The following is a 21,729-nucleotide window of genomic DNA, read 5'->3' as shown; positions in this document are numbered from 1 at the left end:
TAACAATCCTCTGATTCGAACTGGCCTGGTATCTGGCTGCTCAAAATTAGCAGCTAAACGGTCTGCCTGAGGACTCCACCCCCTGAGCAAACCTTTCACCCTTTGCTTCACAGAGATTATGCAATGTACAGCACATGGCTATGACCAAGGGAATATTATCCTCATTAAGCTCTAGCCTGCCATATAGGCATCGCCAGTGTGCCTTTAATCTGCCAAAGGCACATTCAACTGTCATCTGGCACCTACTCAGACTGTTGAGCTGCTCCTTACCGCTGTCCAAGTGTCCCATATAAGGTTTCATGAGCACGGCTATAAAGGGTATGCCAGGTCTCCCGGGATCACTATGGGCATTTCACCATCCCCCACTGTAATATTCTGGTTTGTAGCTTTCCATACAGGCTGGTATTCCTGAAGATGCATGGCAGGATGTAATTAATTGCCTTGCACACTTGCATTAACACAGGCCCAAGGGTTGACTTCCTGACTCCAAACTGATTCGTGACCAACCGGTAGCAGTCTGGAGTCACCAGCTTACATACAGCGATTGCCACCATTCTCTACCAAAAGGGAAGCTCTCATTCTGGTGTCCTTGTGCTGCAGGACTGTGGCGAGCTCCGCACACAGTTCCAGGAAAGTGGCTTTCCACATCCGAAAATTCTGTTGCCACTGCTCTTCATCCAACACCTGCAGGATGATACGATCCCACCATTCAGTGCTTGTTTCATGAGCCCAAAAGTGACTATCTACCCTATGCAGCTGCTCTGTGAAGGCCAAAAGTAATCTATGTTGGGAGCCTGCGAGTGTTCTTCAGTTAGGAATTTGACAATTAACTGCACTGTCATCCACGTCTTCATGATAGTTCACAGAGCAGAGGAGAGCAGTGCGAGGTCCATCCCTTCCCACAAAGAGGCCGAGGTCAACGGCAGAGACTGACCATTGCAAAAATACCACAAAAGAAAGCTGGAAGCCCATGGACTGCTAGGACACAAAGCAATGCATCATGGGACATTAAGCCAGGTCCCAAGATGTGCCGCAACCTGCTCCTCCTTCCTACAACACCTAGCAACAGAAAGTGTTGACCTGGATTGTGGGATAGGTACCCACAGTGCAATGCTCACACTGTCAAGGATGGTGCCCCCACTGTCGATGCGCTCTGCCAACAGAGGGAGTAAGTGTGAACATGAGATTCCAATTTTTATTATGTTGATTTTTGGGTGTTGCCATCACTTTTGTCGACAAAAATTGGTAGTGTAGACATAGCCTGAGTCAGGTCACCTGGGCTCTCAAACTCATTGCTGCAGGTTATGTTTGCAGTGTAGACTTACCCTCAGGTCAGGTCAACTGACTGAAGCTTGCACTACCGGGCTAGAAATAGCAACATAGACATTCCCACTCAGGCTCTGAAACCTGATGAGGGGGGTAGGTCTCAGAGCCTGGGGTCCAGCCCAAGCAGAAATGTCTATGTTGCTATATTTAGCCCTGTGGCCCAAGCCCCATGAGCCCGAGTCAGTTGACATGGGCTCTGAGACTCGCTGCTGTGACTTTTTTGTTTTTAAACAGTGTAGATATACTCTTAATATTCTTTTCTCTCATTTATCTTTATTCTCATTGACTTTTTTTGATGCTGAAACACTGTTTACATGCTTTTCCTGTCTAAACTTTTCTCTGGATTCGTGCCCTACCATTCTAAATGTTCTTTTCAGCAGTGTTATGCCGAATCTTCATTTATTCACTCTAATTTAAGGTTCCACGTGCCAGTAATACATTTGCATGTTTTTAGAAGGTCTCTTTCTATAGGTCTATAATATATAACTAACTATTGTTGTATGTAAAGTAAATAAGGTTTTAAAAATGTTTAAGAAGCTTAATTAAAAATTAAATTAAAATGCAGAGTCCCCAGGACTGGTGGCCAGGACCCGGATAGTATGAGTGCCACTGAAAATCAGCTCATGTGCCACCTTTGGCACACGTGCCATAGGTTGCCTACCCCTAGATTATACTGAAAATTTATATAAGCCACCTTTCTGTCTTCATTTAAGCTTTTGTTATCTTCTGCACTGATTTCTAGCTTATCTTCCTGGCTTTTTCTGTAAATTATAACAAGCTTGTTGACAATTCTGCTGCACACCTAATCAAACAATGTTTCTGCCATGACTCCTCACACCATCCAGTGATCTGCCTACCAATCCCGCACTGCCCACTAAGTTTAAGATGCTTGTTCTAACCTCCTTAGCCCTCCATCTAACTGGCCTGTTTTGGTTGGCCTGGCAGTTTGATGACACTGGCCTATCTCCAGTGTCTAATAATTGTATCTATTCCCTCTCTCTAGCATCTATCCTTCATTTTACTACTTTCTATTTTTGTTCAGTCATCCTGCCCCAGTCCTGCTGGTGAAATAAATTCCCTCTTTTGATTCATTCTACATTTTTGTCGTCCTTCACATCCCTTCCAAAAAGAAAGAAAAAGAAAAAGAAAAGAAGAAAAGAAATCACACCCCTTTTTATTACTCAGTATCATCTAAAACAAGACAAAATAATTCCAAATATGCTTCTAGGGACAAGTGTAAAATATGAGGGTTCTTGTTTTTAAGTGGAATTAATGCAATAATTCAAATTGGTGCATCTGGAAACATGCTTGGACAATATCCCTCTGGATGTACCCAAGCTGCCTCCTGTTTTTCTTCTTGGAAATGGGGAAGTCTCACAGGTAGAGATGTCATTATGAGAGGGTTTTCTCTTTCTCCATACTTTCACAAATTTGGAAAGAATCTTCAGAAGTAGTTAGCTAAGAGTCATGGAATTCTTTTAGCAACAAGCATTGCCCAAAGGCAGATTTTCTGGAGATCAGTCAAAAATATGTTTTTGTTTATTATGACCATGGGGCTCAGTTACAGTAATCCTCTCTTTGAACTTGTCTTTACTGCTTAAAAAAGGTGTATTCTTTTACCTCAGGATAACGTATGCACTTAAGTTCATGTATTCTCACATGCATTAGTTAGCGTGTAGTAAAACATACAATTTTTTTAGCACTGAAGATAAGCCCTCGGAAAAGCTCCTTGCACTGCTGCTCTGTTACTTACAGTTTGTTGGTAAAGCATGCCTATTCAGTGGAACAAGCAACCATAATGGTTTTATACACTTGGTTTATACTTAGCGAACAGGAGTTGCTAACAGGGAGTTTTGCAAGGGAGTTCTCCAGGTGAAGGAGGAGCACATACAGCATCTGTGGGCAGAGCAGAGCGGACAGGGAGCTGTAGACGGGAATTTGAGAGAGTTTGACAGAGGGAGGATTACAATGGTGAGGAGGACCCACAACACCTGTGCCAGCACTGCTTCTGTCTCCTCCACCTGCGCCTGTAGCCAGACAGAGTACCAAAGCATGGATGCTTTTACCCAGATTCTGGTGTGGGTTTGCAAAGACTGTAATTTGCAATTTCCACTTACTGATATCCAGGCTGGGGGTGGCATCCAATGTGAAAGGTGCCTACTGGTGGAATCTCTCAGGCAGCAGGTGGGAGAGCTACAGGAGGAGGTGGCTAGGCTGAGGAACATCCATATCCATGAGCAATTCCTGGACAGTATCCATGTGGAGACAGCTGACGGTGCTGTCCCAGTTGACAGGACTACCAACACTCCAGTGGAGGAGGAGATGCCTCAGGGTGTATCTGACACACCAGTGGAGGAGGAGGCTCAGGGTGGACACAGCCAGCTGGTTACTTCTAGCAGCAGGCAGTGCTCCACCGCTGCTGCAAACCCTCCTGCTGTGGTAAAAGATAACCATTATGCTCTTCTTGATACAGGAGAGAAGGAATCACCCCCAACAGTTAAGGAGGTGAAGCCTCGTACCCCTAAGGCTGGGAGGTCTGCTGCCACCACTGATAAGAAACGTAGGGTAGTGGTGGTTGGAGACTCTCTGCTGAGGGGGACGGAGACACCCATCTGTCGCCCTGACCGTTCATCCTGGGAGGTATGCTGCCTGCTAGGGGCCCGTATCCGAGATGTTACAGAGGCATTGTCGAGGATTATCCGGCCTTCTGACTACTACCCCATGCTACTCATCCATGTGGGCACAAATGATACTGCAAGGTGTGACACTGAGCAGATCAAGAGTGACTACAGGGCTCTGGGAGTACAGGTTAAGGAGTTTGGAGAGCAGGTGGTATTCTCTTCGATTCTTCCTGTTGAAGGTAGGGGTCCGGGCAGAGACAGATGCATCGTGGAAGTGAATGCCTGGCTGCAAAGATGGTGTCGCCAGGAGGGCTTTGGCTTCCTCAACCACGGGATGCTATTCGAGGAAGGACTGCTAGGAACAGATGGCGTTCACCTTTCGAAGAGGGGAAAGGCCTTATTTGCGCACAGACTGGCTAACCTAGTAAGGAGGGCTTTAAACTAGGTTCGACGGGGACAGGTGAGCAAAGCCCACAGGTAAGTGGGGAACAAGACCTGGGAGATGGGTTGGAAACAGGAGGGAGCACGGGCTATAATGGCAGAGAGGAAGGAGGGTCAGGGCAAAGCTGGGAGGCAAGATCAAACCAGTATCTTGGATGCCGATATACAAATGCAAGAAGTATGGGTAATAAGCAGGAAGAACTGGAAGTGCTAATAAATAAATACAACTATGACATTATTGGCATTACTGAAACTTGGTGGGATAATACACATGACTGGAATGTTGGTGTGGATGGGTATAGTTTGCTCTGGAAGGATAGACAGGGGAAAAAGGGAGGAGGTGTTGCCTTATATATTAAAAATGTACACACTTGGACTGAGGTGGAGATGGACATAAGAGACGGAAGTGTGGAGAGTCTCTGGGTTAGGCTAAAAGGGGTAAAAAACACAGGTGATGTCGTGCTGGGAGTCTACTACAGGCCACCTAATCAGGTGGAAGAGGTGGATGAGGCTTTTTTAAAACAACTAACAAAATCATCCAAAGCCCAAGATTTGGTGGTGATGGGGGACTTCAACTATCCAGGTATATGTTGGGAAAATAACACCGCGGGGCACAGACTATCCAATAAGTTCCTGGACTGCATTGCAGACAACTTTTTATTTCAGAAAGTTGAAAAAGCTACTGGGGGGAAGCTGTTCTAGACTTGATTTTAACAAATAGGGAGGAACTTGTTGAGAATTTGAAAGTAGAAGGAAGCTTGCGTGAAAGTGATCATGAAATCATAGAATTTGCAATTCTAAGGAAGGGTAGAAGGGAGTACAGCAGAATAGAGACAATGGATTTCAGGAAGGCGGATTTTGGTAAGCTCAGAGAGCTGATAGGTAAGGTTCCATGGGAATTAAGACTGAGGGGAAAAACAACTGAGGAAAGTTGGCAGTTTTTCAAAGGGACACTATTAAGGGCCCAAAAGCAAGTTATTCCGATGGTTAGGAAACATAGAAAATGTGGCAAAAGACCACCTTGGCTTCCCCTTGAGATCTTGCGTGACCTACAAAATAAAAAGGCGTCATATAAAAAATGGAAACTAGGTCAGATCACGAAGGAGGAATATAGGCAAATAACACAGGAATGCAGAGGCAAGATTAGAAAAGCAAAGGCACAAAATGAACTCAAACTAGCTATGGGAATGAAGGGAAACAAGAAGACTTTTTATCAATACATTAGAAGCAAGAGGAAGACTAAGGACAGGGTAGGCCCACTGCTCAGTGAGGAGGGGGAAACAGTAACGGGAGACTTGGAAATGGCAGAGATGCTTAATGACTTCTTTGTTTCGGTCTTCACTGAGAAGTCTGAAGGAATGTCTAGTATAGTGAATGCTTACGGGAAGAGGGTAGGTTTACAAGAGAAAATAAGGAAAGAGCAAGTAAAAAATCACTTAGAAAAGTTAGATGCCTGCAAGTCACCAGGGCCTGATGAAATGCATCCTAGAGTACTCAAGGAGTTAATAGAAGAGGTATCTGAGCCTCTAGCTATTATCTTTGGGAAATCATGGGAGACGGGGGAGATTCCAGAAGACTGGAAGGGGGCAAATATAGTGCCCATCTATAAAAAGGGAAATAAAAACAACCCAGGAAACTACAGACCAGTTAGTTTAACTTCTGTGCCAGGGAAGATAATGGAGCAGGTAATCAAAGAAATCATCTGCAAACACTTGGAAGGTGGTAAGGTGATAGGGAATAGCCAGCATGGATTTGTAAAGAACAAATCGTGTCAAACTAATCTGATAGCGTTCTTTGATAGGATAACGAGCCTTGTGGATAAGGGAGAAGCGGTGGATGTGATATACCTAGACTTTAGTAAGGCATTTGATACAGTCTTGCATGATATTCTTATAGATAAACTAGGAAAGTACAATTTAGATGGGGCTACTATAAGGTGGGTGCATAACTGGCTGGATAACCGTACTCAGCGAGTAGCTGTTAATGGCTCCCAATCCTGCTGGAAAGGTATAACAAGTGGCGTTCCGCAGGGGTCTGTTTTGGGACCGGTTCTGTTCAATATCTTCATCAATGATTAAGATGTTGGCATAGAAAGTACGCTTATTTAGTTTGCGGACGATACCAAACTGGGAGGGATTGCAACTGCTTTGGAGGACAGGGTCAAAATTCAAAATGATCTGGACAAATTGGAGAAATGTCTGAGGTAAACAGGATGAAGTTCAATAAAGATAAATGCAAAGTGCTCCACCTAGGAAGGAACAATCAGTTTCACACATACAGAATGGGAAGAGACTGTCTAGGAAGGAGTATGGCAGAAAGAGATCTAGGGGTCATAGTAGACCACAAGCTTAATATGAGTCAACAGTGTGATACTGTTGGAAAAAAAGCAAACATGATTCTGGGATGCATTAACAGGTGTGTTGTAAACAAGACACGAGAAGTCATTCTTCCGCTTTACTCTGCACTGGTTAGGCCTCAACTGGAGTAGTGTGTCCAGTTCTGGGCACCGCATTTCAAGAAAGATGTGGAGAAATTGGAGAGGGTCCAGAGAAGAGCAACAAGAATGATTAAAGGTCTTGAGAACATGACCTACGAAGGAAGGCTGAAGGAATTGGGTTTGTTTAGTTTGGAAAAGAGAAGACTGAGATGGGACATGATAGCAGTTTTCAGGTATCTAAAAGGGTGTCATCAGGAGGAGGGAGAAAACTTGTTCACCTTAGCCTCCAATGATAGAACAAGAAGCAATGGGCTTAAACTGCAGCAAGGGAGATTTAGGTTGGACATTAGGAAAAAGTTCCTAACTGTCAGGGTAGTTAAACACTGGAATAGATTGCCTAGGGAAGCTGTGGAATCTCCATCTCTGGAGATATTTAAGAGTAGGTTAGATAAATGTCTATTAGGGATGGTCTAGACAGTATTTGGTCCTGCCATGAGGGCAGGGGACTGGACTCGATGACCTCTCAAGGTCTCTTCCAGTCCTAGAGTCTATGAGTCTATGAGTTTATAAACATGTAGATTAATTGGTCTATCTTCCGTCAGCACACCCCACTGGATTTCAAAGCCGTTATGGGAGAAGGGGCCATGACAATATTCTGCACCAACTCAATAAGCCTTATTCTGATGAGTATGTGTGTCACTTCATTATGCACCTTTCAGATGTTACAATATTTCATTTTAGCAGCAAATAAAGCATTTGCTGTTGCAGCCTCTGCTCTTATCTCCAGGATCAACTACCTCAGCTTATCTAACCTCACTTTAATTTGCCTATAAGCTACTTGGGGCAGGGACTTTTTCTCTATATTTATGCCTACGAACAGCACATATTTTAATAGCACTATATACATTATTTATATAAAGACCCTTTAAAAAGGGATTAAGATTGTACAGATGTAATATTCCACCAACTCGAAACCTAGAAAGTAAGGAAATGTCCAGTTATAGGACACCTCTAATAACCACAGAGGACATATTTCCACTGAGGGCAACAGAATCCGCCACCACAAGGACAGTACCTCCAACTGATGAGACATATAACATTTATTTCCAGCACAGTATACTGCAAACTTTTAATCAGAATGCTCCTAAAACTCCTTGGGTGGAGAGAAAAGGAATCTGTCAAGTGCCATCTCTGCTCCACTGGGCGAGTTATGGCTGTCTAGACTGGAGAACCCTCTCCTGAAGATGCAGCTCTTCAACTGAAGCTGGAGAACTTGCAGCACTGGAAATCAAAGCAACTCTCAGTTGGCAACCATGGCTGGTATGACCCCCAGACTCAGTCACGGTTTACAGCATAGACAACCTTCCTATAGTTTCCTAACCTTAGAGCATAGTGGGGTGAGAATGGAGGGGAACTTCGCTGAGGGCAGACTGTAGCTTCAAAGCCATTGGAAAGACAAGCTAAGGGGCGGCCATCTTTACTGGGCAGCCTCAATTTCACATGGCCAAAGCCCTCAAGTCTACTGCATTTCAGCTGAATCAGAGTTCCAGTTTACGTGAGTGACAAATTTCCTAATAAAATACACTTTAGCACAGTGGAAGGTGCACTGAACTGGGAGGCAGGACACCATGAGTTCATGTTTCATGTCTTCTGATTGCTCTTGTTTTATATTTCTTTATATTTCTGCACATTTCACAAACTTATTATTGAGCAACATCTATATTAAGGGGCAGTCAAGTATCACTCAATCTGTTTTACAAATAAATTATCTGTGACATTGCAAAAGGTCATTTCTACAAGAGATGAAAATAGAACCAATGTAGTTCTATGATTAACTTTCACTCTCAGCCACTCACAGAAAGAATCTGTCAAATCTATAAGTGACTATAATCTGTAAACCACTGTTTCAGAGCTAGGAACAAAACCAGGGTTCCTGACATTCAGCATGTCTTGAAAATGGTTGTTAAATACATTCAAAAATCCTCTCTGGTTGCTGAACCACACGGAGAATAGCTGTCTATGCTACTACCACCACCTCTTGTAGCTCAAGTGGTAGCAATATGGACTCAAGATCTGAAGGTCTTGGGTTGAAACTCTACTGATGGTCCACGTAGTGGTCCTTATAAGTGCATGTGATAATACTTCTGTTTTTCCAGTTCATTTTCTATTTTTTTAAATGTTTCCTCTAATTTACACGGTGAAGAATGATCGTAAAATAGGTTTCATATAAAAACGATTATAATCTGAATGATGATGCGATACACAACAAAACATAAGGGTTCACATTTCAGTCATTGGTCATACCTTTTAATTACTTGTGTCAAAGACTGGTAGGTTTAAGGTTTGAAAAGTGTGAGGGCCTTAGTGAAATGGCAGCCATGTTTCCTAATGGTTGTCTTAACTTCAAAGCCCAGGTGGAAACTTTAGGTGATGGCTGCTATTTTTTTAGGGGTATCCCTCCCAGTAGTAAAGTAGTGATCATCGTTACCTAGGACAAACACCTTCGATCCCATTTGGTAGCTGGAGTCCCACTGTAAGTTACAGGACATGACAGCCATTTTGAGTAAGAGAAAATTGTGAATGTAACTGTAAAGCAAAACAAAGCTTAATAACTTTGCTGAATTACAATCTAACTTCTTCAAAATAACATTGGAAGGTATCTGGCAATAGGTTTTATCTACACAGGAAGTTTGAAGAATTATAAATAAAAGTTGCACATTTTAAATTATGGGATTTATGCAATACACTTTCAGATTGTGCGGTGGGTGTATCTGCAATACTACACACAAAATGTATTACTAGATTAGCTTTCATTCACTAGCATATAACGAAATACATTCCCTGTTATCAAAGTGCACAAAACCTACCTTGGATCAGTGCAAGCCCAACTTTATGATATTCATACCTCTAAAATTCTCCTCATGTAAAAAAATGTTCAATTCAATCATTTATGCACAGGTTATAAACCCTTAAATAAATGTGGTTATGATTGAAATGTTGCATCCTAAACAAGAACAGTGCAAGAGAAAAAGAGAAAAGAAAACATTAAAGTCAATTCTAGAGTACAAAGCTCAACTTATTTTAGGCAACAGACTAACATGCACTCGCAGAGTAATGCTTCTGAGCAACATGATAAGCAACTTAGAACAACAAGAAGTGGTTTAACAGTCAACACCTTTAGTTCATTTCTTTTAAGGAAGAACAAACCTGAGCCACTTTAACTGAATTTTGAGTAGAGCCACCAGCATGATATTCTACATTGAACTTTTTCACAAGTTCTTCAAACCTGTAAGAAACCACAGGGGTTTGGGGGAAGGGGGAAGGGAGGGGAATGGGGGGAGAGAGAGAGAAAGGAAGTCAAATTCCGCAATTTTTCAGTGAAAAACTATATAAAAGCATCTAGATTAGAAATGTATGAGATCAAGTTATTTGTAAACAGGAAATTCAGACATATTAGCTCTTTTACAAGGTGCTAGCTGAGAAAACACAGACTAAAATAGCATGCATGCACAGTATGTGCACTAAGCAACTGGCTAAATGACAAAACAAGCGATATCAACTCTATTTCGCTCCCTTACAGTTGCATTGTAACTCTAACATTTAAAGAATATCTTAGGAATACAGCATCTGGAACTTATGCATGATAATTAACTTTCAAGCTTCTAAAGTATATGCTCACATGTAAAAGAAAAAAATTAAAGGAAACTAACGAGGAGGTGCTGATTCACACTTCCTCTAGCTAAACACATAACATAAAAGTTCAATAAGATATTTTATCTGCTTTTAAACTATAGTCAAATAGTGGTACACTCAAAATGTAAATAAAATATTTTAAAACATGAAGTTTGAACTTGTTTGTCAGGTGTTGGAACTTTATAGATAGAGCTACTGCTAGTTTGAGAAAAATCAGATATAAAAGATAACTGTAAAATGTGCATAAATTGTGGCAGAGCAATTCTCAGTCTTTCAGTTTTCTAGTCCTTTAAGCTGACTCACTGTGTAAAAATAAATAAATTAATATAAAAGCTCCGCTGTCTAAATGTTTTGAAAGAACACTTGCTTTCACTAGCAAAACTTATTTTCACAATATAAAAATATGTATAAAGACAGCTTGATTAATTTAAAAGGAAAAGTCACTGTTTTTAACATAGCAAACATAACAATTATGAGTTAATAATATTTGGCTCCACTAGTTAGATCTGGTGCATAGCTACCACTGAAATAATGAAAGGGACTTTGTTAAAAAATGCAGTGCAAGTTGAATTGTTTAAGTTCCAGAAAGGTCAATAAATTGTCAGTACAAAGGTAATGTAAAATTTTAATTAGGTTTGGACTACCATCAAGAAAAAACCCAGTATTCAAGAGAAATATAGCGAAATCTGTCTTAAGGGACCAACTAAAATAGTTTAACAGAAGTGGTCTTCTAATAAAGATGGAGCAGAATAGTATTCTATCCATTTGTGGATTCTTTGTGATAACCTCTTAAAATAGGAGGTTGACTAATAAGTGGATTCTCTTGCACAGGGGTTCTCAAACTGGGGGACATGACCCCTCAGGGGGTCACGAGCTTATTACATAAGGGTCATGAGCTGTCAGCTTCCACCCTCAGACGCTGCTTCACCTCCAGCATTTATAATAGTGTTAAATATACAAAAATGTGTTTTTAATTTATAAAGGGGGGTCGCACTCAGAGACTTGCTGTGTGAAAAAGGGTCACTAATAAAAAAGTTTGAGAACCACTGTTCTCGCAAAAGTTAAAATGAAATACATTTTCATACAGTATGCATGTTACTTTTCATGTGTCACAGTCCTGATAGTTTTTTCATTATTGTCTCCTTGTTCATATACCAACAGAAAACACTTTCCCCTCGTTTTAATGCACCTAATTTTCAAATAAATTAGGCACCCCTCCAACCTTACAACAAATACTAGTAGCAGAAAGCCTGTGCTGTCACAAGAATGTAATTTGTAAAGTCAAGTGTGTAAAAAAAGCTGAAAATGGCCAAGAATTTAAAAATAGGATAGCAACACACTGTGAATCCAAGGGATGACTGAACCAGACGATATTATAAACAAAAAGAACTCTCAACCATGCTTGTAGCTGTTTCCATTGTTTCACACTGACTCAACTGACATCCTAGGCTACAAAGTGATTTGGGGGGTTATGATGTATGCTGGTTGTGTTGATTTGTGTAGTTTCCCTCATACGACCAGTGAAATGGTTGCAGGCAAAACAGCTGCAGACTAAGGGTGGTGACTGGATGAGTTACCTCTGAAATCACAATTGTCTAGGACAATGTACCCAAACTTTACTTGTCATGCCCCTCCGCCCTTACTAATAGTGGAATCTTTCTGCACTCCCCCTCTTCCATTACTGCAGAGTTAGTTCAGCAGAGAAGCTTGTGCTCAAGGTGGTGCTGGGGCTAGAGACAGAGCTGGCCTGAGGCGGGTAGGGGAAGGCAGAGAGGGAATGAGGGCAGAGCAGAACTGGGGACGGAGAAGGGGGTGGAGTGGAGCTGTGGCAGGGGCCAGAGCTGGGCACAGAGCAGGCGGTAGAGCAGAGCTGCAGCTGGATGGTGCTCCCTTCTCGCCCCCTGTGGGGGCTGGCCCAGGCCCTGCCACACCCCTCCCACATTCCTCCAGGTCCCCCCCTAGTTTGGGGACTATTGATCTAAGATCTTGGCATGGCATAAATACATGCCTACTGTAGCTATACACTGCATGGGAGTAATTTGTAAAGTTGAAATGGCTGAAAACTTAAAAATTTGATCGTAACAGACCACGAAACCCAGTGATGAGTCAACCTAGTGAAATTCTAAACATAAAGAGATCTCAGCCATGCTTGTGGCTGTTTCCATCGCTTCACACTGACCCAATGGACATTTTAGACTTCAGACTGACTCTCAAAATCTTATTATATAAATACAGATTACCTATACTACAAATGAAAAAGGAATAAACATCAGCCAGAAAAGTAACCTACTAAAAAAAGGCATCGTCTTTCAATATATTTGCTAATGCAAAAACACAAATGCCAATGACCATGGTCCACATCCAGTATATTTATTAGAAAGAGTTACATTCCATTCTGTCTTGTGCTCAATAATCATAGTGAAAAATAAATTTGTATTGAAAAACATAATTTGTGATGTCAGAAGCACAAAACACTGCCTGAGTTTCAGATCTCAGGTTGAGTTTCCAGGGCTATCAGATCAAATACATAATTTTGAATGGTCAGCTAAGCAATCTGCAGTACAAGTAAGAAATATGGACTCCCACAATGTCATTTTCAAAGTCAATTATTTTATTATAGTCATACTAATATGAAAGTTACACTTCCGGATGTTCATTACATTTATTTTCTTGGGTTGATGCTCTCCTATAATAGATGGCAAACCTTGTTGCACGGTAGTTTTATTATACAATATTCAGAATAGACACTTCCTATCCTATAACAGAGGCTCATGTCACCTTAAATAAATAAATCATAATCAATAGGGTCTCTTGATTATTAATATATGTGCTTCTAAGAGGCTGCTGCTTTTGTTATGAAATCCATTCACAGACTACTTTTATAAGATGCAGTACCTTAATGATTCTACAGTAGTTTCCTCTAAATCATGTTTGCAAAGTTCTTTGAAGATGGAGGCATCAACAATGACTAGTTAAGGATGAGTTGAGATGTACACTAACATTAGATCTAAAATCCTCTGCTTACTTTTAAAATTCGGCGTATTGACTTGTCATAGAAGAATTTTATTTTTCTGGTTTTGTTTTAATTTTATGTATGAATATACACACATACACACAAAAAATAAAATTTAGCAATGTGGCCATAGGAAATATCTAAAAATGCTCACCTTCTGCACCTTTGGTACTGTTTTCCTTACATTTTCTTTGAGTAACTTATCTCTTCAGTGTCTCACAAATAGGTTAAGTAGTGGAATTTAAAAAATTAAAGGTTTTTAATCTCTTGCTATCGTTTACCTTGTTTGAGGTCAGAGGAATACAACAAAAGAAAGGCAAAGGAGAGCAGTAGCACAGTTCAGTTAAACATTTTTGCCATTGTACTGAGAACTGAGAGAGTTGTATGGAGGATGGATTAGTGAGAGACTGAGCACAGTTTCTATCTGACAAAGTGTATCTGCTATCACACATTTTGGTTCGCTGATTTACATACCTTCTGGAGAAGAGCCTGAAGAGAACCATTATAAGGAAAATGCCGGAAATGGAAAGTTATCCATTAATATTAAAGTAGTAAAAAGTGTAGCTCCCACCACCCTTCATTCAAGAAGAGTACTGCCTATGTGTATAATACTTACAACCAGTTTTATAGTACACATCATTAAGTACTGGTGGAATTCAACCATCTTTATCAAATAGCAGATCATGTACTGGAGTTAAGTTTAAACACTAAGTTGATTACAAATTAAGCTTCTATGTCCTGCTTTGAGCAGGGGATTGGACTAGATGATCTCCCGAGGTCCCTTCCAACCCTGAGTTTCTATGATCTAACTTTACATTATTACATATTTACACTCAAAAGCCTCAACTACTTAAATTCAAATTTAGCGACAGATGCATGGTTTTGTTTTGTTTTTATTTCAACATACTTTGTTTCAGTTAAAATACTTACCAAGACAATATTTTTCAGGTTTAGAGGGAAAAAAACCCTATCTTAACCATATCAGCCATCCTATCACATTCTTCTCTATAGCATATGGCATGGTCCACAATTGTGCAATAATTACTCATGTACTTCAATACTCTGTTAAAGGTCAGAGTTATGATCTTTTTATTTCTACAATAATTCTCCATTTAAAATGTTTGAATAATGAGAGACCCATCCTACCAAACTAACGACAGGCAGGCAATTAGAAAGAATCACAAATTAAATTACTACATATGCTTTTCACAGCCATCCACACTACTAATTATCTACCAATTGTATACCAAGCAACTGCAACCTCTATTGATAGCAAGTTGCTGAGGGAAAAAAGCAACAATATGTCTCATAACAACCACTTCTCAAATATAAAAATGCAACGACAACATGAACAAACAACGTTTTGGCAAGATTTGTAAAATTTAATCTTACATTTTCTATCAGTTTAAATGCTTGGTACCCAACCCATATGGTTAATTTTTGTTATCTGTGCATCTGTGAACATAGCAATAAAAATATTAATTCCTTTACCTGAAAATGCCTACTACAACAACTGCCTTGGTGACTGAGGGGGAACTCAAGATTACTTGTATTAATATACAATACTAGATGCCCTACTGTTTCTCTTTATTTAGAGCTGCGACTTCAAGTGCATTTAATTACTTTATTCTGTGGTCTGTGTGATGAAGGTTTGGCCATAACAATGAGGATGGCTTCTAAGCCAAAATAAATATGCAGTAACTGGCATCAGATAAAATATTGTCTTTAATATCTCAATCTCAAGGTGACAGCCAGCAGAGAGTAAAAAAATTTACTTTCAATTATTTCATTGAATTAGGCATGCAGACAGTGAGACTTTGACTGCTGTCCTTCACTAGTTCAGTCAAAAGTATTTAAAAAAACACCTCATTTCATCACCTTTTACAGAAAAACATCTTCAGGGCTTTGGGTGAATATGTCAATTCAAAGAAAATGCGTGCTAATGCAAGGACTAATGCAAAGAAACCCCTTCTGCTGACTCTCTTCAATGTCATGATGTAAGGCTGTTATCAATTAAATGTCTTAATTTATCCACAAGAGTCCATTAACCAACTACTGACCTGAAACTTAAGAATGACAACTGGATTTCATCTTTAAATTGGATTTTCATTTTTTAAAAATTAACATTTGGACAGACAAAAAAAATCAGTACATGCTCAAGGGAGCATGGGGAAACCTGTTGTGCCATTGTCCGCACCATACCTGGCCTATGAATAGGAAATTCCATGCCACAGTGCTGTCAGTCCAGCACATTTCAAGAGTTTCAAATTTGCTTTTCTATATATTTTTGGGGGTTTTTGGGGGGGGAGGGGGAATAAACTGGAGCAACTGTCTTTCAGGCCAGTGGATACCAAATGCACTTTGTATAGGTGCTAAGTGAACTGTTATGTTTGGGACAAATTCAAGAAAATTAGGACTTTATGAGCTAGACTAATATTGCTGTTTCTGGTTCTGCAACTGATGGTCCTTCTGAATATTTCCTAAGTCTGTTAGCATATCTGAGAACTCTGGTTCCTTTGTTGATCTCAGAACATACCATTACCTTAAACACCACAATAAATCTCACATCAGCACCATCCAGAAGGCCATGAGTTTGGTACCATAAATTTGGTCATCATATTCTAGAGAAAACATGTTTGCAACAGCAGCAGTACATGCTTCTAGCTCTAGGACTGCTGATCAACAATAGCACTGACCAAAAAGAATGTATGTTAATGTTTCTGTAAACAACATTGGCAATGATATCACGTCACTTGTTTTTTAGAACTGAACTGCTAATAAAACCTGATGCTGAAGGGTATATCTCAATAAGAGACTCAGAAAGCAGAAAAAGCAACTTAATAAGAGTACTACAATTATTCAGATTTAATTTTTATTTTGCAGTAGCTAGCACCTGCAAGCCATCCAGATCAGAGCCCCATTGTGCAAGGTACCATTTTTAAAAACATTTGTGAAATGCCAGTCCTTGCCACAAAGATCTTAAATATAAAAATCTACCTCAGACAAAACCAAAAAAGCCAAGGTCAGCCAAAGTTGGTATCCATTTTTTGTCATCTCATATCTTGTCTATCCTCACAGTGAAGTGTAAGACTGAATGAAAAGGGATATTCTTGTTGAGTTTAAAGTGCATTAACTTCCTGGAATGGAGTATCCAAAAGAATACAAACAAGACAAAAAAGTCCTAAGTGACTTTGGAACCCAGGTCCCATTTTCAAAAGTGACTTAGGCACTTAGGAGCTTAGATTCCATAGACTTCCAAAGTCAATTTTGAAAATGGGACTTGAAGTTATAGACACACAGTATGGCTGCTAACATTACTATACAAATCCTAAATTTTATTTTGCTTAAATATGGGCCTGATTCTGTTATGCACATCTGTCTTGCACTAGTGTCAGTCCATTGACCTTAATACAATTATTCTTAATTTATATTATTGTAAGCGACACCAAAATCAGGCCCTGTAAATCTAACATGGCAAACTCACTTAGGTATGAATTCCAGTCATTTATTTGTGGATTAGATGAGTAAAATTAGTATTTTAACCATCCGTAAAACAATTTAACCATCTTCCTTTATTCACACATATTGTAAACATGGAATAAATGATGATCCTTCTACTGTAGATAGATTTATATCCTTCTGGATATTTACATCTAAGGTTACCTTTTTCAAAAGTGCTTAAACCCCATTTCAAAAGTGATTTAGACACTTTGGAGCCTAAGTCTTATTGACTTCTGAAGTTGTATAAATGAGTTTAAAAAACAAATCTAAATAACATTCTCCACAAGTTACATACTGAGAAAAAATGCTTGAAAGACACTGTTGATGCAGATGTCAAAAGCCACTTTATCTTCAAGAAGTAAAAAGAAATGCAGTTTTTTGTTTTTCAGCAAGATGGGTTTTCTTGGCTATTTTCTGAACTATTTGCTTGTTACCCAGGATGACTCTATAACACACACCAGCAAGGAGTCACATTTTAAAGATCAGCTGCCTAAAAGCAGCTGCAGAGGAGGAGGGAAAAAGCGTATTTGCAACTGAGGGTGTTTTTTGGTTAATTTGTTTTTTTCTGTTTATTTTGTATATTAGAAATTCAGGTCCTGGCTAACCAACTTTTCCCAGAGATTTTTAGCCAGATTATTCAAATTCTTCCGTTTGTTTTTGTTAACTCAAAATGCCTGACAGGCAGTGAGGATGAAAGATCTTTGTTAAAGGTTCAACATCCTTGCAACTTGCAGCTTTAATAAAATAGCAAAACAACATTTGTGTAATATATATTACATTTACTGGATTCACTTAGTCAAAGGTAATTATCTCACCTTCTCTAGTTGCCTAACATTTTCAGTTGCAAGAACAGGCCATGCTAGTAACAGATCTCAGTTTATTGTATAGCAGCAAGGAGAACCCGACTAACATCCCAATGTCCTCATGTCTAATCTTATCATTTACATTTTTGCAAAAAATTCATTTAAATCTTCACATGAAGCAATGAGTGACAGAACGTCTAAAGAATCAGCATTGTAAATCAAAGAAAAATTTCTTCAGAGTGTGATAACATTCCTACATGAGCTATTTAAATTATATTAGAAAGTTGGTATTATGTAGTTTTTAGATACTGTTACCATTTCCAGTTTTAAAAAAACTAGTTAAAAACAATCCCAAAATCTAATCACCTTAATACTTGGTACTTTCAGTTACTCATGCATCTGGTGACTCTGTCATCATTCGTGTCCCAAGTTTAATCATTTCAGGATAGGCATGTCCAATACAGCCAGAGTCTCACAGACTATATAAATTAAGTAAGCAGGGGAATGGTTAAGTTATTGTGGGGAACTTTTTTGGCTTCTGCACTACTCCGGTGAAATGGGCTAGCGGAAGGATTTGAGTTTTTGCTTTTACGTTTTTTTACCCAGAGGCCTTTCTACCCTTGAGGACTTTCCTTTCACTTTTTTGTCTGGCAGAGTTTTTGTAACCTTGACAAGGCTGGGCCCAAGATTTTGGAGGGGCTTGACCCCCAACCCTGCTGTGGTTACCTAGGACAGGGGATAGGGTGTTTTCACTTCGGGGTGCTTTCTTCACATGGACACTTTCCAGACCCACTGATTATTTTATACAATTTAAAGCAAATACAAGTTATTTAATTAACAATTAATTTAAAAAAGAATAAGGAAAAATGGGAAAGGTTAAAGGAAAACACATTACCCCACTTTATGGCAGGGAACATTACAAGCAGTGTTTTTGGAATGTTAGGGCAGTTTACAGTCTATTTCTTGTGAGTCCCAGGCCTTTCTCAGGCCCTGGCTGTTCTGCAGGTTGGATAGTTGCTCTGGTGGTGGCCACACACCTTTGGGCTTTAGGTGATGGGACCCTTCTTTCCAGTGTCAGCCCCCCGTCGGGTTAAGATTCCCCTTCCAGTTTGGCCTGCAAGGACCCTTGGCTGGGGGTGTCTTTCTGCGCTAGGCCCTTTGCCCAGGGTCCCCCCTGGGCTAGCCCCAGGGGCTCACTGCACCCAGCTTCAGATTGTTTTAGCTCCAGCCCCAGCTCCACTGTTTTAGCTCCAGCTCCACTTTGCCTCAGCACGGATGCTGCTGCTTTGCCTTCAGCCCCCTGGGCTGCTTTTCTGGCCCCTCTGGCTCTATGGCTGCAGTTTTGCTTCCAATACAGGATTTACTTTTCCTGGCCTATGTCTCTGACTCTATGGCTGCAGTCCTGCTTCCACACAGAGTCTGCTTTGTGGGCTGCTTTTGTGACACTGCTTTCAGCTTTGACCTGCTTTCTGGGCTGCTTTTCTGACCCCTCTGGCTGGCACAGCTCTGCTCCCTAGCTCGGTTTGGGCCCCTGTTCTTTTCTTAGCTCGGCCCCACTCTGCCTGACCCAGGCGATTCCAGCTCACACAGAGGATGAGACCCTGTCATCCTTACTCCCTAATTAGCCTGTCCGCCCTGTTAATCAGGCTGACCTGGAGCATTGGCCTCGCCCCATTCTTTTAGTACTGGGAGCTAGCCAATCAAAACACCCGCACTGAATGTTAGTAAGCGGACAACAGTCCCCTTACACTTACATACTGTACATGAGATAAAAGTAATCAGTAATCTACCATGTCTATGAGAAAAGTAAATCAATAATTTGCAATATCTGGAAATGAAATTTACAGATAGTGTATTTCAGTAACAAGAATTTTAATATGTTGTTGAATATCTGAATTCACAGAAGAATGAAGGGTCATCATCTAAGTTCCCTCTAAACTGTGCAGCTGCATGCAGCTATTAAGCGCCACACAGGCACTCAGGGCTGCGGCTCGAAGAAAGGCCTCTCCAGCAGTCCTGGAACTGCCATGGTGGGGAGAGGCGCCCGGTCCTCGGCATCAACCCAGCCCAGCCCTGCCACAGGCAAGTCTGAGGGGCCCCTCCACTGGCCTCAACCCAGCCCAGACCTGCCGCAGCCAGGGTAGAGGCATTCCTTCCCCGGCCCCAACCCAGCCCAGCCTGGATCTGCCAAGGCCGAGTGACAAGTGCCTATCCCATTGCCCCAGCGCCAGAGCTGCTGCAGCAGGGAGAGCCACCTCTCCCTCTCAGCCCAGTTGCTGCTGTGGGGAGAGAGCTCAGGGGTTCCTCTTTCCCCGCTGTAGCCTGTATTCCAAACTCCTTATCCCTGGCCCCATCCCAGAGCATGCACCCCCAGCCGAAGTCCTCACCCCCTACTGCACCCCAACCCTCTGCCCCAGCACTGAGCTCACTCTTACACTCCGAGGGAACACTGGTCATCATAACTGATTACTAAGAAATCAACTGAGATAGTTTTCCATATGGTGTTCATGAATAACAATGGACCAAAACTAGTCCTATACTTCAACGTAAAAGTTTATTACCTTAACCGCAAGATAATAATTAAGAAGTTTTTTCCTCTCTTTCTTTTTTTAAAAGTAAAACACTACCATGAAAGGAGGACATTTGATTTTTTTTTTTATATATATTCTGAGTAGAGAAGTTGTTGATTATATTAAAATTTCAGCTTTGGGTTTCAGATTTTAAATCCTGTCTAAGATAAAAAGTTAAAACACACTAAATGAGTTCATCCCTAATCCTCTCTGGACTTTCATCCACGTCTCAAAATGATCTCAAAGCTTGTCACAATTGACAGTCGCTGCTCAAGGAGAGACCTGAAACAGCAAAAATGTTGCATTTCAGAACTGAGGTGCAATGGCAGAGCTACAAGGGAAAGTTTACACAGTACTTCACTGACTATGACTGGCTTTACCCAGTGCACTCCTGATTTTCCTATATAATAGATGGATCCAGAGTTAAAGTGAAAAAAACAACAACAAGCAAACCTAGGTTCATGTTGCAGAACAAACAAACAAACGTACAAAAAATGATTTACCACTGTGTTCAACTAGCAGCATAGAAGAGTCAACTTATTTTAGGAATATGATGGTTAAGTTAAAGTTGAATGTAGCTCATTATGATCTTTTTCAGTGAAGTTCAAAAAACAAAGACTCTTCATGGAAGTATTTACTACTCCATGAAGCTAGAATTTCACATTAAGTATTTTCCTAACCACCTCATCCAAACAAACAGCCAATTAAAAATAAATAAATAAATAAAAATCAGTAATTTCAAACAGGTTAGGCTTATGAGTACCAAATGTTAACAGAAGAAAGAGAAAAAATGCATAGGCAAATTGTAAGATTAATAGCTTTGAAATATTTTACCACAAATGTTAGTGAGGTTGAAAAAATGCACTTAAATGTCAGTTTGATAAAAGCCAAACGAACATTTTCCACATATGTTTGCATTTAGGCATAGTGAAACAAGATGAAAAAAAGTAACAGTCATTCAAAAGTAAGGTTAAAACATCAGCTCTTAAAGATCATGATTTAAAGGTATTTCTCCAAGTTAATTTTTTTTTTCTTTCTTCAGTAGAAAGTCAGGCAGCTTTACATAAGTGTTCCATGAAAAGCCCTAAAATATGAAGGCCCCTCTTATTCTAAATTATTTGAATGTTCCCACACACAAACACACACTCCACCTCCCCACCCCCCCAACATATCCTTGAAGATAGACAGAATTGTGCTCAGAAGTGTCAGGTAGAATTAAATAAAATTCATTGTTTTCTAATAACCTGGAAACATAACTAATTTACTTTTGAACTTTTTCATCTTCTATAGAGTCAACATCTCAACAATCAAGATATTAGGCTTC

At 40.3% G+C, this 21,729-nt stretch overlaps 1 protein-coding gene across 4 annotated transcripts in view; it reads right to left on the bottom strand.

Moving 5' to 3' along the window:
* ADK (adenosine kinase) overlaps positions 1–21,729 on the bottom strand; it is a 560,116-nt gene that overhangs the window by 372,004 nt on the left and 166,383 nt on the right. For all 4 annotated transcript variants that reach the window (XM_050960267.1, XM_050960264.1, XM_050960265.1 and 1 more), the window contains exon 4: positions 10,033–10,111. In XM_050960267.1, coding sequence (XP_050816224.1) covers positions 10,033–10,111 — 79 coding nt within the window. The remainder of the gene's footprint in view (positions 1–10,032; positions 10,112–21,729) is intronic.

The sequence above is a fragment of the Gopherus flavomarginatus genome, chromosome 6 (genome assembly GCF_025201925.1).
Source record: "Gopherus flavomarginatus isolate rGopFla2 chromosome 6, rGopFla2.mat.asm, whole genome shotgun sequence".
Taxonomy (NCBI): Eukaryota; Metazoa; Chordata; order Testudines; family Testudinidae; genus Gopherus; species Gopherus flavomarginatus.
The sequence above is the reverse complement of the archived record's forward strand: the minus strand, read 5'-3'. Positions and strand labels throughout refer to the sequence as shown.